This window comes from Cuculus canorus, chromosome 3 (assembly GCF_017976375.1).
Source record: "Cuculus canorus isolate bCucCan1 chromosome 3, bCucCan1.pri, whole genome shotgun sequence".
Lineage (NCBI taxonomy): Eukaryota > Metazoa > Chordata > Aves > Cuculiformes > Cuculidae > Cuculus > Cuculus canorus.
This window is the reverse complement of record NC_071403.1, coordinates 63,675,543-63,702,340: the sequence shown is the minus strand read 5'-3', so window position 1 is coordinate 63,702,340 and position 26,798 is coordinate 63,675,543. Positions and strand designations below refer to the sequence as shown.

General features: G+C 37.9%; 1 protein-coding gene across 1 annotated transcript in view; it reads right to left on the bottom strand.

Moving 5' to 3' along the window:
• Positions 1–26,798, bottom strand: part of RYR2 (ryanodine receptor 2) — a 388,712-nt gene that overhangs the window by 242,684 nt on the left and 119,230 nt on the right. Inside the window, exons 4-5 of the mRNA XM_054062870.1 lie at positions 9,438–9,458; positions 2,293–2,307 (exon numbers count right to left, since the gene is read on the bottom strand). Of these exons, the coding sequence (XP_053918845.1) occupies positions 2,293–2,307; positions 9,438–9,458 (36 nt within the window). The remainder of the gene's footprint in view (positions 1–2,292; positions 2,308–9,437; positions 9,459–26,798) is intronic.

Below are 26,798 nucleotides of genomic sequence, written 5' to 3'. Positions count from 1 at the left end.
TGACATCTGGAGTGAGACGGAGGCCTCAGAGTCTGTTGTTGCTTCATTAGTGAGCAGAAAGACCACCAAGAGCCCCTACTGAGCTCCCTTCCTCAAAGGCGTGGCTAACCACTCCTGTCCCCGCTTCTGACAACACAACCAGCTGCACCAAGAGCCAGTCAACACATATTCATTTACTTAGTTCCCCCTCACCAATACGCGCCAGAAGGTTTTCGTAAGGCATAAAACTGGCACCTGAAAACCCTTTCCCTGGGGAGGAAAAATGACCATCTTACTCAACAGATGGGTCGACAAGCCTGCACCTCTCTTTCCCCCAAGAAGCAACGCCTTTCCGGTAAGAGTCGAGCTTCTGACTTTGTCAGATGGTCCCCCAGGAAAATAACTAGTAACTTGAGTTTCAGTTGTTACTTTTTATATGTATGATCACTGTTAACTGGTTGTAATCATTTAGCACTAGTGCAGGAAGTGAATTTATCAACAGCAATCCCAAACTCGTTTTACCCATTGCTTTAAATAAATTACTTACAGTTTCAGCATTGCAAAATTGTCTCAGTGGGAGTTCTGTGAGGGGCTCTGACATGCACTGCAAAATTGTTTGACTGCTCTGCTGACAAATGATTTGGCTCACTGGCAGCAAATATTAATCCTGTGTGTGATGGCCTTTGAGGAGACCCTCACAGGTAGCACTAACTCTGACTGATGGCTATGCCATATACATATTTATCCCTCAGACATGTACCAGAGCCCCACCTATTTATGTGTCACCATGTTTTATTCTGTTAAGAACACAGAGATATTTTACTATCCATAGTAAAAAAGATTGGAATAATTGGTAATGATGATAAACATTTGTGTCAGCACCATGCTAAATGATCCCAATTTTGCTAATATTGACCTGTCAGAAGATAGAATAAACAGCCTCATAATTAGAAACATTTCAAATATACCTCATTATTAATATTTCCAACACTACATATACGTTATCACCTTCCTAGCAATGGGAAACTTCATATTAATGAAAAGCAGATACAGCAGTGATAATAAATAAAAAGTAAGTAATATTGATCATCTGTTTCCAGCCTTCTATGTAAAGCAAACATTTATATTTATGTCTGAGGCAATACTTTTCATTACAAACTCCTACTTTCAAGCACTTTCAGTGGTTTGGAAAAAATTGCCCAAGAGGATAAAATTTATTGATTTCTCCCTTAGCTTAGTGAAGATTTCTCTTTCCCTGAACTCCTCCTCCTTCACTGCATAGGAGATAGAGGCATTAATAAAAATTTTCCTGGTTATTTTAGAGCTAAATAAGTGGAGGAGGGAGGCATTTTTCACAGGTTAGCGATTGTGCCTAAGCTTTTTCTGTAGCTGTATGATACAAGGAATGTGAATCATACTTGTCACTTGAGAAAGAAACTCACAGATAAAGAATAAGACAGACAGCCAAGTGGGAAGCAAAGATCGATCAGCAGAAAGAGTCATGCTAAGAAAATTTCTCTGACATCATTAAATCCAGCCCTTAAAATAGCACTGCTTATGTAGCCCAGCATTCTTCCCTTTTGGAGAATGACAATGAAGCAACACTATATCAGAGAACAGCAAACTCTTAGGGACCAAAAGCAGTAAACAAATCATTTTAAAAAATGAAATTGGAATAGAAACTGATAATTAAAGGAAAAAGTAGAAAATGGATAAACAACACATCTTGGCTGAAATCAGTCAGTTATTCATGTCAGCTTCCCAAAATATTGGGAGGTTCACTAAATGCCTTGTCATAGTCTTAATATTTAAAAAAAATGTTAAGACAAAAAAAAAGGCACTGAGAAGAAGAGGCAGTGAAGGGAAGAGACTCCCACTCCAAGGGTTCCCCACTCAACCCACTGAGACACCATACCATCACAACAGCATTCTTACAAAAGAAGAAATAGTGTGCTGTCTGCCTGTTTTACTGGGATTTTTTTTATTTATTTATTGTCTCATGATTTCTTATTTACCAGATAGTGTTGCGTTCTCACTGAAGAGGGTAAGCATGAGTTCAGAATTAGGAACGATATCCCAGAGTCCTCTTTCCACAAAAGTGCCTGTCTTCGGTCCCTCATGATGTAAATAAACTCTAATCCCGATCCAAAATGGAGTCACTGTGGTTTGTAACCCAAATTTTTACAAAATTCAGTATGTGGTATTTTAGTGAAGGCAAGTTTGATGCCGATGTTAAAAATAAAGAAAAAGAATGAATTAAATTAAGTGTAGGAATTCACAGAAAGTATAATACTAAATATTTAACTTGCTTACCTTCATCATAAATTTCTGTAGAGCCATGAGAAGGGGAAAAAAAAGAGAAAATGTGAAATGAATATTTGCTTTCAGGTGCTTAAAAGTGGGGTTTGTTTTCCTTGGAAAAGTGAGTGGGATACACAGAACTACAAACCACATTCAAAAGGAACACTTATCATTGCAATTAGCATAATTATAGCTCATGCTAAAAAGCAAAACAGCTGCTCAGAACAAGGCTTCATCTTTTTTTATGCAATAGTTTTTTCAGATCTTTTTTTTTCACTTTAAATAATATAGCGCATTGAATACTTGTTGCTTAAAGATAAAACACAGTGTAAGTAAAACAGGAGCCATGCCTGATCATCTTAAACCACTTGCTCTGCAGATAGTTTTGGAGTAACTATAATGTGCGTTTTAAAATCCTGCATTCAAAGTGCAGTGCTGGAGAGTAATAACACTATTGTACTAGCATTATCATATGTAAATACACAATAAATTAAGAACATTTAAATGTTACTTATATTTGGTGCAGTAGTTAAAAAAAATGAAGTGCCACATGATGATGTCAGAAGATTATGGAATTGTTTACATTAATTTTGATGGAAGTGCTCAAGAATAAAAGAAGAGTGATATGTTATGTTACATGCAGTGATTTGTTTATCTTTGTTCCATGTCCACCTTTTCCACATTTGACCTCATAAGTTCATGTTTTGATATCAGAGTGCTTGAAGTTGACGACTGAATTTTGGCAGCAAATCTCTATTCCACATGAAAAAATGAATCTAACTGGAAAGCTTCCAAGCAAGACCCAGTGCTTTCATTTCATACATGCTTTTAAAACAGAATAAACTGTTCTCAAATATGTACAAGATGTTCTAACTAAAAAAAAGGTTAGGACTAAAGTTTTTGCTACAGAGAGTTGTGCCCGTGGAGAGTTGTCCTAGACCCTTTGGAAACAAACTGACTAAGACCAAAGATCGTGCACCCTGTTCACCATCCTCACAAAGCAATGATTTAAAATACAGTGTGATCAGTTTGGCTTTATTATTCACCCCATTTCTTGTCATCCCATTATTCTGTTTGCTTTTATTGTATAGTTCCAGAAACTAAAGAGAAGGCTTTGCTGAGCTGTCAACGTTAGGGAGGGTGTGTGAATACATTAATATAGAAACAATTTAATTACATGATCAATACTAATACAAGTTTTCCTATATTATTCAGTACAGAATTTCTTTTGCCATGATGTTGTCAGTCTATCAAGGGGATTAGATCCATCAACGACTTCACTGTCTTCCAGCCGTCACTGAACTACGAAATTTTCTTCTGAGAACTACACAACCCCACTGCTTTTACCATATTACAAGTACATTAAACAACAGTCCTTCCATGAAACCTTCTGTTTTCCTTCTTGGTAATTCATTTTAACTGCTTGATTGCAATCTCTTAACTAGCTTCAAATTAAAGTGAATAGTTTATCTCTTCCCTTGATTACTGAAATTATAAACAGCTTTCTGTGCTGGATTTTTTGGAAAAGCATATTTAACAATTCGTTCCCTTCAGTTGGCGTATTAAATGAACGACAACAAATGAGAGAGAAACAATTGTCATCTGTGTGCAGGAGTAATGTATTCTTCAGAGTTTTCTGGTTCCTTACTAATTATGAAGATGATTTACATGTCATTAGAAACAGAAAATGCAACGATCGGTCCCCTTCAAGCTAAAAAAACTAAAAGACAACAAGGGGTAAGTCCGAACACATATATCCACCTAATGCTTCAAAATCAGCAGGGGAGAAATACTTGGAAACTTAACTGTTGTAAAAATGCTTTCTCCTCACGACAAACACTTAAATGCATGATATGTCCATAAGTGTGAAGAGAATGCCCCTGTGGAACTTCAGGCCAAGCCTGAGAAATTACATACCATGAACTGTGACCACCTTAGCTGCCCAACTACCAGCAAATCAATGAGGCAGTGGGTTCCAGGTACTTTTTTCACACCCTTCTGCAAGAACATTCTTCAAGATTTTTAGACCAAAGTCTTTCTTTGCTAAAGCAGAACACTTTTTAAACCATTAACAGTCAACCCGGGAAAAAAAAAATCAGAAAGAAAAAACCAAACCCATGCTTTGAAGGAAAACATGCATTTCAGGTAGGCAATAGGCCATTATACAAGAAACTTCTCCACCTCATCTTCTGTAGAGGGAAGACATTTCTGCTCCTTCACAGTTGTTCTCTCTGCCTCTGCATAACAGCACACATAAGTTTCTGGACTAACATTAGCAAGTCAGAACATGTATTTGAAAATTAAACGGATAGAGCAGATGTATAATTTGAAATTTCTTTATGTCAGTTTAACATCCATTGCTCTTGAATCAGTTTCGCACACACTAACACGAAAGTGTTAAAAGTGATAAAAAGACAAACCAATATAGTCCTAAGTACAACAAATAATTGTTGTATATTTCAACACTACCTCTGGTAGAAACAGAAGAAGAGATCAAATTATGATAACATGATTCTAACTATACACAAAGATCCTACTCCATCAGTGGAGCTACACAGATAACAGTCACATTTACATTTGAAATGTGAAATTCTACCCATGCTAACAAACCATATAGATGTATGCAATATCCAGTAAGAAACACTATTAAAAACAAGCTCAGTCTTAAGACTTATTAAGGACGAGATTTATCTGCACTTTGCAGATTTAATCTAAGTGTATAGACTTACTTTACAGTCAAGGAAGAGACAGTCATTAATAGAATGCAATCCATCTGATTTTTTAAGCTGACTTTTTCTGTAGCGTGGGACCAATGACACACTAGACATGTTTGATTCTCTGCCTTGATTATAATTATGAGTCTAAATAAATTGCTAACCTTACACTGTCTACAGCATTAATGCCTAAAGTGCTGACCAGTTATGAACTAAGCACAGAACATATATATTGTATCAGACACTGAAATTCAAGAATCCACTAGAGGTTTTCTATTGAACATTGAGAAGTAAAGTAACAACTGAACTTCTAACATAATCTTGGACTAAAAATAAGTGTCTGTAAAATTCCATCCTACAGAAATCAGTGCAAATTTGATGACTAAATGCATTGAAGACACCATTTCACCCTTAGAAATCACTTGTTCAAGAAATCAGAATGTGCTGTTTTAATAAAGAAAGAAAGAGAATTTAAAACCTATTTAATCTTTATCATGACGTTAAGGTTGTGTTTTTAGCAAATATTTACAGAAATTTGGGGCTATTACATTACTTGGCCTCTTGGACAACTTTTGGATAGCATATCACTTACAATTATTGTTCAAATACCTCCCAACTCATCAAAATCCCATCTTAATTCTTGGACTCTCTAGCTAGATGAAAAGAGCAAAACAGTAATGTTATCTCCTGTCTATATTTTTCACACTATTCTTATAATATTGCTTAGGTAGGAATATCAGATCTTTACACTAACCTAATCAAGAAGCATTAAAAACAATTAAACTGAAAGTAGATAGTTTGCTTCAATTCACAGTAATTACTATTGATACTCAGTATTTCTAATTCATATAGTATTTCCATAGTTACTCCATTTCAAAATGTCTGTTCAAGTCAAAGTGCTACTTCCACCCATTTTGCAAAGTTTGCAAGGTCAAAGTGCTACCTCCACCCATTTTCCCCTCAAAATCTGTATGATCTAAGTAATAATATGCTAATGCTGCTGACATTACTCTCTACATTGAGTCACTTCCGCATTCTATGTTACGTCCAAAATTTGAATGCAGATTCTTTAAACTAGAGGATCAAATATTTGTGCACAGTGTGTTTCACCACCACAATAATCTGATAGGTAAGTCCATAATTAAGTAAATTAATTTACTGTGAACAAAAAATTCTAAAAAAAAAAAAGAATCAGTGCTTTAGATCATTGATTTAATGATTGAAAAATCATACTGATTATAAAGCACAGATATGCAATTAATTACTTTAATGACACAGAACTGCATTCATTTGGCTTGATGAAGCTTTCTTTTGCAGCTCACTCCAAACTCTACAAGAACCCTAGCTTGCTTTCTTTAGTCAAAATCCACTTGCTATACTTACCCAGTCCACACTACATCCAAAGCCAGAACTTATTCACCACTTCTCAACTCAGAAGTCTGTAGTAAATGCTATTCCTTTGAAAAGTGTCTAAAGTGTGTTTCCTTACTCTGGAAGTTTGTTTCCTCCATAGCAACTGAAAATTAGTTTTACTAGTGGCATAGAAGTGAGCTAACACAATAACTCTCTGAGGGGAAGAGAAAAAGATTTACAATTACATTCAGCAGAAGAGGCTCCTCTGTCTATTTAAAAGTTGCAGCTTTGCCATTAGCCATTTTAAGGATGAATATCCTAGTCTCTTGCACTCTAACTTTAAGAACCAATACCCTTGGCTTCCTTTCAGCTATAAAGCTCTTCAGAGCACTCTGTCTTGAAAATAATCATTCTTGACGGCTCTGAATGCCATGTTTTCAAAATAATTCACCAACTGTATGTAGGCAAATGTGTAAAAACAACCACATTTTGGAATCCATAGATGCCCACTCCTTACGCTGAATTCTGTTAGAATGCTAAGCAGTTGCTTTGAAAGCTGAGACAGACATTGAGGTGCTTTTATGATAACAGAAGTCCCTTTAAAAAATCAAACTCTTAAAGTGTACAACACCTTGAAACGTTAAATATGCAAACAGTAATAGCTGCTAATTCACAGCAACAGGGACTTCAAAATTATTTCCCTTATTTCATAAATACATTAAAAGAGAAAAAAATTATAAGTATATTGAAAGGAGTTCCTTTCACTGTGTATTATCCAGTTTTAGCTTATTTCATTACTTATACTTTCTCTGTGAATAACATATATTCAGTGTCTCTAGCTTCCAGTTGAATTTTAGTAAATCGTTCTGGTAAAATGTTGGGTTCTCCCAACCTATCCCCCACATTTTAACTAAAAGAAAAAAAAGCCATTTTCAAATATGAAATGGGGCAGGATGGAAAAGGTAAGTCTTACTTCCACGAGTTTTTACATTTGGTGAGACACCTATAACCTGTTTGACCCTGCGCTAAAACAGACCTACACACCCTCACAGTCGCAACTGCAGAGAGCCCAGAAGAAAAAGCCAAAGATTTAAGGAGCATCTTAAACCCATTTAATTCTTACCTAGCTTCAACTGCCAGCAGTTGTCTTACAGTAGAATAAAGATTTTGGAACAAAATCACTAGACGAATCTCATTCAATGGGAGATGCTCAACAGAACTGGAGTAACTTGATCCAAAATTTTCAATAGCACACTTTACAGGCTGAACAGCTCAGAAGTGGATGATTTTAGCTTATCCTTTGAATGGCATGAAACTGCTTGCAGCAAGGTTCAGTTACTAATCTGACATGAAGTTTGTCTACCTCAAACTCTGGGCTTAGGCTTCACAGTGTTCACAGATATACAGACATAAATGAACACACATGCAATAATACTGTGTGTTCTACATTGGAAAATTGCTTATGAAGAAATATATATATTAGAATGGAGTGCCTGGCTTCAGTGCACTGTGCAACGGCCAGCCACCTGCTGTATTACTCTCATATGAACATCTGCAGTTCACCAAAAGACCTCTGGAATTACAGAGAGGGTTAAAAGTTGATTTACAGGGCAAAACGAGGCCCACGTGATGCTACTAAATTCTGTATTTAAGGTTAAAAATAAAGCACAACTGACTTGTATTTATGCAGGTTATACTGTCTTTTCCAAGAACACACTCTTTGAGTCAAAAAACAGCCATGTCAGAAGGTAACCAATGAAATTCCAACTTACAGCTTTTCTTGCATCATGAAGTATGAGGCCAGGTGCCTGTAACTACCAAACTTCTTTTTTATTTTTGTTTACGTTTTATATATATATAGCAAAATCCTTTATAACAATAAAAACACAGAATCTAAAGGTTTATAACCAGGCTCTCTCTTTTAACTAAAAGGATGGACAAAATAAGAATATAACTTGACCATCTTCATGGCTTAAAAACATTCCAAATCAATCCCTATAAAAATTTGCTCTTTGTCACAAATATCAGATCCACGGAATATGGATAATGCTGTCATACTCATATAATTAGATAAAATTAATACTTAACTACGCTTACTGCTTAACTACACAGATAGTTGGGAGTACACAAGTAGAAAGTGTGTTGAAAAGTCTAAGCCACTCTTTAAAAAATGGACTTACCTACAGGAGCCTCAAGCAAGCTATAATTTGAGTCACTACTTACTCTAAACATGTAATAATCACAGATTAAAAACCTATAATGTCTGGATGAAAAAGTGAGACCAGTGCTCTAGCTATGTTATTGGCCATATACCAAAGGACATCCGAGGTTGTTTCATGTGCAGCTCAAATTAAGTATTAGGAAATCATGGAGGTCTATTATGGTCCCAGCTTGCAGAGAGGCTTCTAACATTTTAAACACGAATAAACAATTCTACACACACTCCTATGATCATTAACTCATACATATGCAGATGTTAGAGATTACATCAGAGAAAAACATACATAAACGTGTCCCATATAGGGGAACCCGAACAAATATGTATGGTATACACAGACACATTAGGAAAGATCTAACAACACATTCAGCCGAGAACTGTTCTTTGACTTATTTTGCTAAGATCTACAAACATTTATTGTAATTCTGTAGCAGCTGTTCTCCATCATTAAATATTTCATATCTACATATATTATTTGCAGCTAGATACAGCATCAAACATTACTTGTCAGTGATAACTATCTTACTGTCATGCATTTTAGGATTACAGTGTCTATACTGGAAAAGACAGGGTGGGTTACAGAATGGAGTTACAACATTAGACAGCAAGGCTCAAAACTGACAGGCAATAATCACAACTTTATTACAAAATTCTACAATCAAATTAAAAGACAGAAAAGTCATTGTGGTAGCATCAAATATAGCATGACAATTTAGGAATAACCAGATCCTGCATGACTATGTATTTGCCTCTTTTTTTGAGCCATGCAAGTTGAAGGGTCATGAACACAGAGGGTATCAAAACAGACAGGTTAGACTCAGTGGCAACACGAAACATTTGGGATCAGGTGAATAAAAGACAGAATCACATACCCATTTTTCCACATCAACTAGCTGTAGGAAGAAAAAGCAAAAAATCAGTAAATCTCTTTCCTTAAATATAGCATATCAAAGTCTATTTTGAAGTTAATATTTCACATTTTCGGAAATGTATCTAGTATGAAAAGACATGAGTAGAAGCTATTCTCCTGGCATCTCCTCTTTAAAATGCCAATACCTCACTTTTTGTCTTTATTTAATGGGAAACTGATTTAATTAATTATGAATTAATTCCATATTGTATTGAGTACCAACCAGTCAAAACTACAGAACAGTTTTCCACAAAGCATTTCTCCATTTTCTCATGAGTAAAGCTCTGTCATAAGTGAACATTATTCACTTGAAAAGTTTAGTGCTATTCAAGCTTTGACATTTTAATGAATGCCATAAGTATGAAAGGTAAAATTAGGGTGTGACTGTCGAACCCTGACCCTACAACCTGCAGTGTAAGAGAGTATCTTGCTTAAGAACAGAGAACAGCACACCAAAATGTCACTGATTTTTCCTATGGGGAGTGACAGAGAATCACTCTGAAAGCTTAAGGTTTGTCTATTAACAGAATTGTTTCAAGGTTCACTAAGGAGACAGATTTTAAATTACTCTCTTTAAAAAGTCTTTGGACCATCTTTTAGTCTCAGAAAGGATTAAGAATATGTAATGGAACACATTTCAGCTACTAGAAAGGTTATTATGGCACTAACTATTAAAAACTTGGTTGGCACCAACAGTAGTCTATGTGAAGTATATCTGCCTCTGGACTTTGCACAGAAAACACTGCAGCATGTCAAGACTTCTCTGGTTTTACTGCATGTACACAATGACCTTTACTTAGCAGATGCCATGTAAGAGTTTAGTAATAATTTAAGACAGCTTAGTGCAAATTGTGTGCCATTTTCAAAAACAGTAGTACTTGCATTTCAGCTTATTTGTGAAATTACTGTAATAAAAGGGAATATCATTTAGCTCATCTATAGAAATAGTTTAATTCAAAGTAAATGTTCTCAGTTTTCAATATATATTTCAATTAAGTTTTTATATTTGCAATATTGTTCAGTCCTGCTAGCACACAAAGGTTGTAAAACACCATCTGGCCTGTCAACTAATTAATATGATAAAATTATAAGCAATTGTTAATTTGACAATTCCTCCCTTTCTTCTGAGATTTGGACTATATTTGGGCTTATAATAGAAATTCTGTGATTTGCCTCTATTTTATTTTTTATAATCTTTACTCTGACTTTTGTGATCAAGCACAGCTACAGAAATCCCTCCTGAAAAACACCTAGCATACTAAAACAGAGGCAATATAAGAAAAGATACAATAAGATGTTGATAAGTTAGAAAAGCAGACAATGGTTTAAGTACAAATAATACAATTATGATGTTACCAAAAAAAAGTATAAAAAAAATAACCCAGACAGATTCACATACATGTCTTTCATTTATAACCTTGCTTTTGATACCTCTTTTGTTTTTTTTGAAACTGTATACACACTGAGAACACCGTAACGTAAGCAACTTTACTGTGCGACACTGTTAGAAAGGACTGAATCAATTTATGCTTCAATAAGTTCTCACTATCCCAAAATTCAAGTTAACAAGGCAGCTACAACTGGAGTCAGAAAGACTAGACTCAAGGGTTAACGTACATTTTCAGTTTACTATCAATTGCCTTAAAACTGCTGAATTGTCCATTTACTTTGTTTTAATAGACACCTGTTAGCTTCAAGAGTGAAATGCAGTATTTGCCAAGTGTTTATAAACCGTACACACTAAATCTGCATCGGTATAGCCATCTTTAAATAGAATTGTCAATAGGCTTCAGCATATACCAAAGGCGCCCATATTTAGTAGTCTCTCAGAACGATCACTTGAACTGTGCACATACACTTGCCAGATCTTACAGTTTGACACCCATGTGATGGTCATAAAGGAAAGACTATGAATGCATCCAAAGAGACTTGCTTTTGAAACCATGGTACAGTGCACACTAGAGTGAATCTTGCATTTTTAATTATAGCCACATTCTATAGCCCTCCTACAGAGCAGCTCTCTAGAGCCTTCTTGGATCTGGTATGCTCCATTTACTCTAGCCATCTCGGGGGGGAGCTTTTCCATCTATTCAAGTTGCAAGAAGATATTTCTTTCTTACAGACCACCTTCCCTGAGTTCTAAAACACCAAAACATATCTTCAAACTATACGGTAGTGTTTTATGGTTACTAAAATGGTATGATTCGTCTAAGGAATACAGGTAGTGCTATAAGGAGAAAAAATAAGGATGTAAAATTATATTCTAACAATCAAGCAAAAGATCAAAGATGGCATTTGGAATTACAAAATAATGAAACTTCTTGAACCAGATGAGAACATTATGGAGTCTTAATACTTCCTTTAGAATTTCATATAAATACAGTTAAAAGTTCTCCATGAAGAAAATACAGTCATGTTTTAATCATTTACTGCAATGCTAACCCAGAAAATTCAGAGTGGTTTGATAACTTCTTTTCATAGACATGTAAGAGCTCCAATCTTTTCAGCCAAGCTTTTATTTTAAATCCATTTAATCCAAACTGTAGTGTTGATTTTCCAACATTTTTTTCTGAGCACTGCAGACACCCAGGAATACATTAACCAGACTTAAAAGCCAGTTAAAACAGCAGGAAGGTAGTTCTGTCAACCTTCTTTTCTCTTGTCACAAGGAGTCATGAACTAGATGGAAAGAAAAAAGGGACCTTTTCACCGTTATGAGAAGACATTCACGAACTCACTTTTTAAATACGGACACAAAGCAAGCTCACAGAACTTATGCTGAATATCCACTAATACAAAATCATTAATCAGCGTTGCACAAAGCTGGAAAGTAAGCTACCTTAAGCTGCGCAAAATAGTCTACCATTCCTAAATCTGGCTTCTGTATTATGTTTTCTTTCATTTGCTTCAGCAGCATACAATAACACCAAGGAACTTTATTCCTTGCAGTTTAGGAGGATCCTAGTTGACTAAAGCTAATCACATTCTCTACCACTACTTATGAAAACTGCAACAGATACACTGCCATGATCCACAGATGGAACCGTGACATGAAATCTCAATGAAGCCATGCATTACAACTAGTGGATGTTATATATTCCTCTAGGCTTACACTCATTTTTCTGAACTGAAGCAGGAAAATCTTATTAGAAAAGTAAGATATACTTTTTTCCCCATTTCTCGTTGAGGAAACCAAGAACATACAGCAAAAACTCTGTCTAAAACTCTCTAATAGAGATAAGCAAGATGAGAATAACAGGAATTAAACTCGATAGAAAAATGCAATTCAATTTTCAATCTTTCTGATACAACACTTGACCGTTTTCATATATACCTTTATTTCCTGAATTTATTCTTCAACATAGAATAGAATCGTTGAACGGTTTGGGTGGAAGGAACCTCAAAGAGGTTCTAATTTCAACCCCTCTCCCATGGGCAGTGACACTTCCTGATAGATCAGGCTGCTGAAGACCTCACCCAGCCCGTCCTTGAGCACTTCCAGGGAGGGGCCACCCACAGCTTCCCTGGGCAATCTGTTCCAGTGCCTCACCACCTTCAATGAGAAGAATTTCTGCCTAATGTCTTCCAATTTAAAGCCAGTCCCCCTCATGCTATCTCTACAAGCCCTTGTAAAAAGCCTCTCCTCAGCTTTCCTGTAGCCACTTCAGGTACTGGAAGGTCGCTATAAGGTCTCCCAGGAGCCTTTTCTTCTCCAGGCTGAAAAGCCCCACCTCTCTCAACCTGTTCTCACAGCAGAGGTGCTCCAGCCCTCTGATCATCTTTGTAGCCCTCCTCTGGACCCGTTCCAACAGTTCCATTTCCTTCTTATGTTGGGGATTTCAGAACTCCACTACAGTACTCCACGTGGAGTCTCAAAAGAGTAGAATAAAGGGGAGAATCATCTCCCTCAACGTGCTGGCCATGCTTCTTCTGATGCAGCCCAGGATCTTCTGGGCTGCAAGCATGTATTGCTGGCTCATGTCAAGCTTCCCATCCACCAGCACCCCCAAGTACTTGTCCTCAGGGCTGCTCTCAATCACATTGTACCACAGTCTGTGTTGAAACCACAGACTGCCCCGACCCAGGAGCAGGATCTTGCACTTAGCCTTGTTGAACCTCATGAGGTTCTCACAGGCCCACTTGTCTAGCTTGCCCAGGTCCCTCTGGATGACATTTCATCCTCCTGGTGTGACAACTGCTGTCATCTGCAAACTTGCTGAGGGTGCAGTCGATCTCAGTGTCCATATCATTAATGAAAATATTAAACAGCACTGGTCCCAGTACGGACCCCAGAGGGACGCCACTTGTCATGGATCTCCAAGTGAACCAAGTGATCGAGCCATTGACCACTACTGTCTGAATGCCACCATCCAACCAATTCCTTATCCACTGGACAGTCCCATCAAATCCATCTCTCTCCAATTTAGAAAGAAGGATGTTGTGGGGGACCGTGTCAAAGGCTTTACAGAAGTCTAGATGGATTACATCCATTGCTATCCCTGTTAATTGACATGTTAATTGACAATCTGTATTCTCTTCCAGTTGTCTCCTATTGCAGTCTTTTTTCTTTAAGATGCTTCAAGATCTGTGCTTCAATGTCTATTTGGTTTAGCTCCTTCTCTGTCTGCATCATAGATCAGAAAAATTAACTGAGAAGAAATAAATTAATTTCTTTTTCTCCCAAAGTCAGGTTTTACTGACCACAATCATGGAAAAAATACTTTGGGCACAGCAGAGATCCAGTGGTCATAGTAAGGCTCGAAAAAGGCCTGCCAAACATCTCTGAAACAGGAAACCTGGTTGAGATTATAAAAATGTTTGCTTTTATGCAATATGTCCTCATATATCCTCATTCCAAATATGGCACACTCAAAAGAAGAGTCCATGTGCAAAGCTAGAAATATTTGCCTGTCAAGATTCTGTGATTTTAAATAGATAATGATTTTATTCCTGTCCTTGTCTCTCCCTGAGGATAAGCAGAATGCAAAAATACTGTGCCTGTAATTCTTGATTTTTCCCAGTACTCGCATTTGATCAAAGTGCAGCTGATCAAAGCCAAGTCTTATTCTTTTTGTGCCTTATTTTAAATGGTCTGCTAATAATCACTTCTGATGCCAAATAAGGTGCACTGAGGAGAAAAGGGAAGTATTTGGTTTTCTGAAAAAGTTTTGTACTTTCTTTTACCCTGTTGTTTTTCCTGATCTCCTCGTTAGCAGCGTAGCATCTCTAAAATGTCTGAGAATAGTCAGAATTTTAAGTAGAATAAGCCTCTAAACTACCTCACCTTTTCTTAAAGCTTTCAAGTGGTAGCCAATGAGTCCACCTGCATGACAGTAATGACCATACTGCATTAAATACTTTGAGCTCCAGTTCTCTTTCCTTTCTCTTCCTTTCTCTTCTTTCTCTAGCTTTCTTTCTTTGCAGTAAGAAGCTTTTAGGTTATGCAAATTCAAAGTTTGGAAGGGTAGACCTTGCAATACTTACAAGCTAACATTGCTGAACATAACAGCTCTGTCTATCTTCATGGCACACAACTATCTGAGGAAGACTTATCCAAAGAATTTCTGAAGAAAATTACTGCTGCCTTGTTTTGTTACATCAGTGAGTTATGCCTGGCACCTGTACACAACAGTTAGATTAATGGAAACACTCATATAAACTACAGATCTATGACATCTATATCAAAAGAGAAAATTTTCTGGTAAGTGCTAGGAAACCAAGAGAGCTCTGGTTCATTACGTTAAGAGTCCTCTGGTTCACTTCTGATTCTTCCTACATGTGGGGGTCTCCAAACCTGAAAACATTTTCAGCTCATCCTATTTACAACTGCTGCTAACTTTCAAATATGTTATTAACCAGGCTACTGTAGTATAAATCAGAGAGCACTGTCAAGAGTGCATTTAATAGCCATTTTTTTCCTTTTGTTTAAGAAAGTACCTTGATAATTTGGCTTGTTCATTAATATATAGAACACTTATTAAAAGAAATAGAGTGTTACCTTTTTCCATGATGGATGAAATTACTTTCCCCTGCTCCCCATGCTGAGAAAATGATAAAGCCGCCACCTCTCCATGTTATCTTGCTGCTTACTAATATAAAGTAATTAATGAATTCACAGTTGGAAAGAGATTATCTGAATATTCAAAAATCCACCAGCTACAGTTACATTCCTGTCCCAAAATGCCTCCATTCCTTCCCCAAAGCATGGGAAATGTTTTTAGCTCTGAGGAAACACAAGTTTTCCTCCTCCCTTAAACACGGAAGGAGAATTATACACACAAGACACTTGCATGTGATGATTCCTTTACACCAGGCCCTTCGGATCTGTGGAGGAGCATTGCATTTTCCTCCCATCAGCAAAGACTACTCCAGACATTAAATTAGACAGTAGTTTGCTGGTCAGTGACACAGAAAACAAATTTTATTAAAACAAGGCACAAGGAGAGGTGATTAATCAGCCATGACTGGATGATTAGATGGGAGTTAATAAGCTCATGATGCAATTTAGCTGGAACTCTGCCTAACTGATGGGTATCCACAGACAGCATTTTCCTGAAAAATGAAGCCATCAGATATTGGAGTGGAGGGTGTGAAATTAATTTTTTTTGTATTACAGAAACAGTTTAGCATAGGATGTACACACAATGTGCTAATAAGGTCCGACATGGATTTATGAGTGCCCCAATATGAAAAAATCCTAGCATTAATTACAATGCTTCACCACAATGTAACTGAGAATTTGAAATGAAAGTTAATGGAGATGTTTCTTTTACTGCTATTTTCTCATGTTTTCCAGGCATTATTTCTGACTGTATTTCAAGCTTTTCTAATGTAAGTGGATCAGGGAAGGAGTAGTGGAGGGGAAATCTGTGACATCTAGAAAAAAACAAGGATATTCTGGAACTAATGCTACCGATAGAGGAAAGAAAAGTCAGATAATAGTGTCAGTAACCAGGTTGTATACTGACAAATTAGTCGTGGATGCCCTCAGGCCAGGTTGAATGGGACCTTGAGCAGCCTGATCTAGTGGGAGGCGTCCATGCCCATGGCACGGGGGTTGGAAGCAGATGATCTTTAAGGTCCCTTCCAACTCAAACCATTCTATGATTCTATGAAATCAGTTCTGCTCAAAAGTTAAGAATTACTGTCATTAACAAGAATGAAACAACAATGTATAAAAAACTATCAACCCCATAGATGTGAAAAATATGCAGCAGACCAAAAAATAAACTATCAACCCCACCCTTTCTCCTCTCAACAAGAGGACAAAGCAGGCTGGGTTGGTGCAGACTTCTGAGCTACAAAAAGGCTAAACAGTGTGCAATACTGAATCGGAGAAAGTCTGTGTTTTAACTGCAATTTCCACGCAAAGGTCTCAGTTTCCTGATATTATCTACTTTGCAGCTTCTCGCAATGCTCAGAGAGTCACAAGAAGCCCTGGAGTCTTTTACATCCTGCAGTAACAGCATATAAGGATGTTTCCTATATGTTATTTTCCTCAGTGGAGAAACACCATAAAGCAGCTATACAACATCAGGTTTGGGTATAGAGAATGTAGAGCTACAACACCAAGCCAAATGAGTGGGTTAATTGAGCATTCACTGCCCAAAATACGTACCAAAAGAGTCAAAGAAATGTGTTAGCATTCCAGTACACAATTATGATATAACCAGTTTACACTGGTTAGCAACCTCCCTGAAAGGGGCCAACAAGAAAGCTGGAGAGGGACTATTCATAAAGGCTTGTGGTGACAGGATGAGGGGGAACGGGTATAAACTGGAGAGAGGCAAATTTAGGCTTGATATAAGGAAGAATTTCTTCACCATGAGAGTAGTGAGACACTGGCACAGGTTGCCCAGGGAGGTTATGGATGCCCCATCCCCGGAGGTGTTCAAGGCCAGGTTGGATGGGGCCTTCGGCAGTCTGATCTAGTGGAAGGTGTCCCTGCCCATCACAAGGGGGTTGGAACTAGATGATCTTTAAGATCCCTTCCAACTCAAACCATTCTGTGATTCTATGATTCTATGATACATGTCTTACAAGTTGAGCTGTGAAACAACAGGACTATTTCTCTTAGCTGAACATAAGTGTAGAGTCCACACCAAATTCTGTAAGTTTGGTTCACAGCATATTCCTCCCAAATTAACAGAAACATTGAGAACATTGACAAATGCAGAAGTTCTTTTGAAGTAGAGCTATACAGAGTAAATGGTTTATAAGCTAACAAGCAAACAAACACCACCTGGAAATGGAATTTTATGGAAAGAGAAAAAACACAAACATCCAGTCAACTAAAATAGTCTGCTGCTAAATGACCTACACATACACAAGGTTACATGAATTCACCACATTAAGTAATCACCACTAAAAGAATTGGGAAAAAAACAGGATTTCCAAATTTGTCCCTTTACTTCTGCTCTGTATGTACCATTATATTCTGTGACTCATTCCAATATTTTTTTTTAAATAGAAACTTCTTTCAAGAAAAGTAAGTGTTCTGAATATTTATCAACAGACTGTCGGCTACCAAAAGCTGCTGCAGGAGAGGAAGCTGCGGGTATTGCCATAATTACAAGCACATTCCACAGCATCAGCAGTATCTGCACAAACAAGCATCAGCTACAGAAACCATACACAGGACTTCATAGCTCAGATAAATTAGGTCTAAAGCAGATGAAGACACTTAATCAAATAGAAGTCAGATTTACTGCTAGCAGCCTGTGTGCGTGTCCCTTGTTCTTTTCAAGTTTCTCTGCTTTGTTTTGTTTATTTCCAAGTATGGTGTTTACATGAAGAGAAGTAAGGCGTAAGCTTTTACTGTCATCACCTAAAAAAAGAAAAAACAGTCTTATCTATTTATGCACAAAGGAAATGACAATTATTTGGAGGACTAAAGGGCAACAAACTGTCTAAACAGCAAACAACAGAAAAGTCTGCAGCCTAGGCAAGAAAAAGGAGAGTGCTAGGGGAAAATTATGAGAATCTTCAGAGCCTGGCAACTATCACACGTTTATCAGAAACCTATTAATTGATCAAGATCAAAGTTCTTACAAAAGTAATGGGGGGAGGGGGTAGGGTGGGCAGGGAATACCTCCTCACTTACCATGTTGACAGGACTCTAAAAGCACAGGTATCAATTTTAATTTGAAAACTGAAGGACAGACGCCTCTTTCTAGAGGTATCTCTAGAGCTCAGGAAGAGTCAAAAAGAGCATACTTCCTTTTTTGAGTGTGTGTGTGTATTTGTGTATATAGATGTATAGTCTACAGGCATGCTTTTGAAGGGGAAGGACTCAATCCAGATTGCCTGCAGGAATTCAGCAGGAGCCTTTACTGCAGCTGAAATCCTGCAAACAGTCCAAAACGGAGTCCACTGTCGCAGGACCTGCTGCCCATCACAAAGACAAACCATGGCTCAGCAGGCTGCCAGCCATGGCTGCTGCAGTGGGCAGTTCCCATCCCAACCAGGGCTGCCCAAGAGTCTGCTGTCCTGCCCCTCGCTGAGACAAGGCCCAGCCCACAGACAGCACAAATGCTCAAAACTAAAATCCAGGTTTGGGAAGGGCTGGGTGATCCTGGTGCACACTGAGGCAAGATCTTGGTTTATAGTCCCCACTGAGTTTTCAACTCATCCCAAGCCCTGCAACTCTGCTGCTCTAAGGTGAGCTGAGCTGAGGTGGATAATGCTGCCATTCAAAAAGGCAAGAAAGTGCCCATGTGAGGAGCAGGGCTTCGTAGCCTCTGCTGTGCTTTGATCCCAGCCCAGGCTATAAATCAGGCACCAAAAGTCCTGAGGCAGAATCTGACCCCTGCAAACAGAGCTGCTCCCCCTTCTCAGCCTTTGTTCACTTACATGCCCGGTCCTAAATCCCTTCATTTCTTTCACTTTCCTTCCCCCTTCCCCAACTCAAGAGTTGTTGTGATCCTCATAAGTAAATTGAAAATGGTAATTCTCTATGATAAGAGAAATAAAGAACAAATCTCCTGTTAACTTTAGACCTGAAATATTTTACCTCTTACACTACAGAGCACTTACATACTTAATACAGACTCATCTGCTTGAAGACTTTAGTTTTACTGTTGTTTTGAAACAAAATGTTCGACGGCTCTACAGCATGACTTTCCAAAATCAGAAATCATACCTTCTCAGTGAATCAACAATATCACAGTTGCTAAGGAATGGCTGTACATCAAAAGAAATCATATTTCCCTAAACATTTGTTAGGTGTGGAATAACACCTGTTCTCATAAGACCTGTCATTTTTGCTAAGACATTGTAGATTCACTCACCCCATGATGGAGCTACCATGGATTCAAATTTCTTATTGCCATGGGAAGATGCAGTTACATATCTACAGAGGTATCCTTATGCTTATAGTACCTATCCAGACCTGTTCAGCAACAATGTTCAGCAGCAACTCTCAGGAAGCCATGCACATTTATCATCCACTCTGATGCATCACACAATCAATACAGAGATGAACTCTGCTCCTTTCCAAGCTCAATTCCTTCCCATTTCCTCTTCAGGACAGAACTCAAGTCTGTTCAGTCCTTTTCAGCCTCACAATCCTAACTCTATCTCTTCTTTCCATTTAAATGCTACCCATATTGCTTCAAATGTTACCCCTGTGGGGAGGACTATTCACATCCAAACTTAAACAATATGGAAGTCAATGGTGCACATACAGCATCATTAGCACCAAAGCACCTCAAGCTGCTGAACCCTGCAAGATAAGGAGAGTTAGAAAAAAAAAATTGCATTATCTACCACAGAAGGTATTGGTACAGTGTCGTCTGGAGCACACTGAATACATCTCAAGAGGAAGAATCCCTTGTGTAATCTTCCAGCTGCAGCTGCTTTGAGGTCCTATGGAGATGCCTGATAGCAGACTACTTCCTTGTTACACAGTTCTGCAGACACCATTAAAGTTTTCCACACTTGGAGCCCGTATAGCACTGCTATGCATTTCAAACACTGATAGCATTGTGCACTTGCTATTATAAGCCACTAAGATGAGACATAGGATCCCTCTGTTTTTGAAATTTTGCATCCACCTAGCTGAATATTACAGAAAGCTATCCATACAAGAAGCCATTATAACGCAAATATAGATTTGGAGAACATTCATATATACTGTGATATGTTTACCTGGTGTTATAAACAATCTGCTTAAAAATAATGCAAAATTATTCTATTCTCAATATCATTGTATAACTTGGCAAAACCCAAAGTTATAGCTTATTTAATGCAAGGTCTTGGGTTTACAAATAATTCAGATTACAGCTGAGTACAGTGCAAAAGTAGAGGAAAACACAATGTTTGAGTATCACGCTATCCAGGTTTTGCCTCAGCTGTGAGATGGAGGTGAAGCTGCACTTTGTATGGTCAATAATAGGAAAGCTGTAACAGACAAGAATTATATATTATCATCAACAATTTAAATTTCAAAACATTTTAGCTTAATGAAAAATATCAAGTTTCTGCATTTTCAAAAACAATTATGCTAATTTTTACCCAAAAGAGTTAATAAAATTAAGGCAAACAGAAAAAAGGCAGAAAGTGACAAAAGTCACCTATGCAACCTCAACTGCAGTCCATTCCTGTCACTGTCTCATGATAAAACTTTCCACAAGTCCATTTCCTTTTCATCATCAACTCTGCCTCATTCAACATGTAAAAGAGATGACGATCACTAGTTTATTTCATCCCGGCTCAGTGTGCAACAATTGTACTGAATATTGATTTAAAAAAAACCAACCTTCTAAAGACTTAATGATAAAAGCCATCAATTTTATGATGTTCACTACTGCAATGCTAATCTCACAAATAATAATTCAATGTTCACAATACCCAGGATGACATATCAATATATTTACTGACTCTAAAGCATCCATTAAGATCAAAGTATACACAAGTGAGTTCAGTTTAAGATGCCTAGGACCCAGTTTCTAATATTACTTTACATTTTACGTGTAATTTCCATCAGCTACAGTCCTTAACACCTACACAAATAAGTCCTGAGGTACGAAGACACAAAACTAGGAAAAAAAAAAATTAGTAATCACTACTTAGCTTAATCGACCTGCTATAAAAGCTCAGTGTTAATACCTTTGTAGAACCACCTAGCTGCATTAAGAAAACAAGTAGTTTAAAAGACTACTTTGCCTTTACATAGGATTGTGTAGAAAAACTGATACTCTTCAGCATTCTGGAATGTCATTTGAATGTTTTGGGGTATTTTAACTTTTCATCTTGTCTTTTGTGAGATTTGGTGAGAATCGGCAGCAGGGACAGTGAGTTCCACGGCCAGGCATTAGATTGAGGCTAAAAGGCAGTTGCCTGAGGGAGGAAGCCCAGAAAACCCAGGAGGGAGTGAGGGGTGAACAGAGAAGGCCTTGTGGTAGATGTGACAGTTGGAGGACGGCTGGAGCACAGCGATCATGAGGTGATAGAATTCTCAGTTCTAGGAGAAGCAAGGAGCAAGTTCAGCAGAATGGCCACTTTAGAGTTCCAGAGGGCAGATTTTGGACTGTTCAGAAGGCTGGTTGATAAAGTTCCATGGGAGGCAGTCTTTAAGACCAAAGGAGCCCAAGAGGGCTGGATACTCTTTAAGAAGTAAACCCTGGTGGCACAAGAGCAGGCCATACCCATGTGCTGGAAAATGAGCCGGGGGAGTAGGAAACCATCTTGGTTGAGCAGAGATCTGAGTGGATAACAGAAAAACATATGAGTTTTGGAAAAAGGGGCAGGCATCTCAGGAGGACTACAGGGACAAAGTGAGATCATGTAGAGAGAAAATCGGAAGGGCTAAAGCCCAGCTAGAACTTAGATTGGCCAATTCTATGGAAGATAATAAAAGAAAGTCTTTCCACAAATATATCAACAACAAAAGAAGAGGCAAGGAGAACCTCCATCATTGACTGGAAGCAGTGGGGACATTAGTGAAAAAGGACAAGAATAAGGCTGAGGTGCTTTCTTTTCTTAATGCCTTCTTTGCCTGTCTTTAATAGTAAGGGAGAATGTTCTCTGGGTACTCAGACTCATAAGCCAGAAGACAGGGAGGGAGATCAGAACAAAGCTCCCACAATCAATGAGGAAATGGCTGAAGACCTGCTCAGCCAATTAGACATTCACAAGTCTATGGGGCCAGATGGGATCCACACGGGGGTATTAAGGGAGCTGGCGGACGTGCTTCCCAAATCTCTTTCCATCATCTACCAGCAGTCCTGGCTGACTGGGGAAGTGCCACTGGACTGGAGGCTGGAAGATGTTACACCCATTTACAAGAAGAGCCAGAGGGAAGATCTGGGAAACTAAAGAGCTGTCAGTCTGACCTCGGTGCCAGGGAAGGTCATGGAGCAGGTCATCTTGGGTGCCACCTTGCAGCACACACAGAACAACAAGGTGATCAGGCCCAGTCAGCATGTGTTTATGAAAGGCAAGTCCTGCCAAACTAAACTGATCTCCTTCTATTTCAAGGTGACCTGCTTGATGGATGAGGGAAAGGCTGTGGATGTAGTGTACGTGGCCTTTAGTAAAGCCTCTGACACAGTATCTCACGGTATTACTTGAGAAACTGGCTACCACTGGCCTGGACAGGCGCATCCTCTGCTGGACTAAAAACTGGCTGAATGGCTGGGATGAAAGAGTGGTGGTAAATGAAGTTAAATGCAGCTGGATGCTGGTCACAAGCAGTGTTCCCAGGGCTCAGTGCTGGGTCCAGTCCAATATCTTCATCAATGATGTGGATAAGGGGATTGGATGTACCCTCAGCCAGTTCACAGATGACACTAAGCTGGGAGGAAGTGTTGATCTGCTCGAGGCTAGAGAGGGTCTACAGAGGGATCTGAACATGCAGCACCGATGGACAGAGACCAACAGTATAAGGTTCAACAAGTCCAACCTAGGGATATACGATTCTACGCTTGCCTAAGTATTATTTAGTAATCAACTTCCAACCGCTACAATAAATTAGTTTTGTGGTTCTAAAGACAAATCTAATTGTATCATTTTCAATTTCTCTATGCTTAAATTTCATCTAAAAAATAAAATAAAATAAAATAAAACAAAAAAAAAAACACCACAAGCAACCTCTTCCAGGACTTAACAGAGAATCTTTACAGAAAGGCATCAGTATAGTGGGGATAATACCTATGGAACTGATTGGTAAAAAGCAGAGAAAAACAATGCCCTTATTTTCTCATCGAAGCTAAAAGCCCCACGGCACACTTTGAGTTCCCTATCCTAATATTTCTCAGCTGTGCTCATGGCAGCTCATTACATCAGAGCCAGTTTCATTTCCTTTCACACCAGCCATTTCTGAATCAATTTTTGTTTTAGTCCTTGTGTCTAGTCCATTTGGAAACTGTGCAAAACTGAAATATCAGGGAAAGGTTAGATCATTTTCACCATCTCCTTCTCGAATGCATAGCTTTTCTATTCCACCTTGATGGCAGAATTTAATTGGCTCTGGTTCTCCCTGTGTTCAATACTACTGCAATAGTGTCTCAGTGTTTCAAAACCGTTATCTTTCACATTGGTTTTCTGCTTTCAGGACTAGTGTCCAGCTTCAGATAGGTTTGCAAAACACCCACAAGTATTGAACGGAAGTCTGCTTCCAGCTCTGAACCTCAATCTCTCTGAGAATGGCAGATGTGCAAAGAGTAGATCTGAGAAACTCCAGCGCATTCATTTAGCATGAAGTCTTTATTTGTTATGAGTGCCTGAATGTCTTTACTGAGAAAGAATACATGAGATGAGATCCTTTCTCTTTTTATTCTTCTCCTCCTCTCCCATTCCCCTCATGTAAGACCTTCCCTCAGGAGTTAATAATGGCAATGACAGTTTCACATCTTCATTACCAGCGAGGAGGACAAGATAGAGCTTCCAAGCACAGAAAATCTCCATGACATACAGTAGTAGTAAAGCACAGCTGCTGTGCAAACACTGGGGAAAAGATGCAGAAAATTGCACATAGAAGCGTTTGGTTACCAATATAGCAATTAAGGTCAATTTGCAGGAAACTAACAAAAGATTCAACCCTACATTTCATTTTGCAAGAAAGTGAAAAAATTGCAAGTGCATTAAGGCAAATGGGAGCCATTTATATGTACATATACATGTAATGAAGTCCAGGAAGACAAATAGTGAAAAACACTTCAAGTTTACTCAAGAGTTTTTCAGTCAGTAAGTAAACAACAAATACAGTGCGATTTCCTGAATAAGCATTTAAAATCATCTCCATACAAATGCTAGAGAGCCCTACACTATCCTGACGTATTCTGTTACACAGTATACAGTGTCATTCAGAATATAGAAATTGTAACTATATGTACATTCACTTTCTTGCTACAGACAACACACACAGAATTCCTTACTTATTTCAGTAGTATTGGTTTTTTTCTAGTAAGCAATCAAAAAGCTAACACTTGCTGTGAAAGGACACAGAAGTAAGTGAGAGAAATCCATCTAGTTTCATACAGAATAAATGAGTTTGGGGCAACTGTCCTTCAAGTCATTAAATCACAATTTCAGTAGAAGCAAGTAACAGTTCAAGTGCAGCTGATTTTACTAGTGGTTCATGTAGCATGGAGCCTAGCCATTAGCAGTGGAATTGAACTTTCTACCCACTTTGCAGATAAAATTGCAATGCAAAAAAAAACAAAACCCAAACCCCATAGCAGTCTCACACTCTTCTATATATCCTGTTGGGAGAACAAAGCACAGATCAGCAAACAGGAGTTCCAGAAGATCTCACCAGAATAGGCACCTCTACCCTCCATCCTCTCAATGAAATAAATTTTTGGTACAAAATGGTACAACAATAAATTTAGGATGGTTTGGCACTCATCTTCCAGCATGCCAGAGTGAAAAGAATGCTTTACCACTGTTGACATAAACAATTAAAGCTGCTGTGAAAGATAGTTTACCAAGAGTTCTCAATTAACAACTCTCTGCATGGACAATATATACATCTATATACATAGATATATACATATAACATGTCCAACCCACACAAAGACACACACCATACTGGCAAGTGAAAGCAAGTCACGTACCATGTGTATTTATGCGTGTCATATATGTACATGTATACATATCTTATCTATTCGTCAGGGTATGGCATGTAACATACAATCCAGAGTCTTCAAATTTCAATGGGCTCACTGACAATAATTATCATTGAGGACTATAAAAGACATTGCAAAGCAAAAGAGTAGTTCATTATTTACATCATCGGACTGCTGGATATATTCAGAAAACCCAAGCAAAGCAAGTGTAACTGGAGGAATCACAAGCTCTTATTCATTTCAAAAGAAAAGCCAGTTTGTTCTAGCCAATTTAAAAGATAAATGGGTTTGTGCTTATCTTCTTACGGTAAAACATCCTTTAAACATCAAGCTAACTTAATTTCCAGAACCTACTTACTGTACCCAAAAATATTTTTTATCTCTTTAAAGTAATAAATGCATTAGAATAGAATGAATGTTCAAACTAGTTGTGTTATATACACACAGGTAGTAGCAGTGTTTTAAATCCTCGAATTCTCCCTTTAGAAAAAAAATCATTTATATTGAAGCATATGAAAAGAATACTTTTGAAATCTATTTCAAGTAAGAGTCAGTAGCAATAGCCTTTATGAAGGTTACCTTACACTTCATTTTAATTTGTATACCCTCTTGGCAAATTTTATTTCAACAGCTATATTTTATGCAACATGTTTGTTGAGGGTGATTTCAAAAAGCTTTGAGACAAAAGTCGAAATCGTTTGCTAAGGTACTGAGGCTAAGAAAATACTTGATGCTTTTCCTTGTAAAATATGTCTGGTTACTTTTTCCTTTGCAGCTCTAGAACTGTCACACAATAAAAAAAGCAACTTGGTGGTCTGCTTTGTAGAATCTGGAAAATTCACCTGTATGTCATCAGTAGAGATTTAAAGTAAGCAAGCTTGCTCAAAAGTATACATGCTTAAAAGTATACATGCTTGCCCTTATTCTGGCCAAGAAACTGGTAATAACCAGTGTAGTAACCTACTTTGTCTGCTATATATCATAGCTGAAATCTGTGTGACTAGATCCAGCATTGTAAATTCTGTTATGAATCACCATATTACACATGTCTATTACACGTCACTAGCAAGACGCAATATGATGAAAATAAGAGTTAAGGCAAAACCTGGATATTCAGGCAGGATAATTCAAATAGGACACGGGGAAATAATTTTCTTTGTCATAAAAGGTAAGACTGGATACTACGTACAGAAAATGTTGAACTTTTATGAAGAAGATGTTCAAACTCAAAACTGAAAAAAGGCACAAAATCA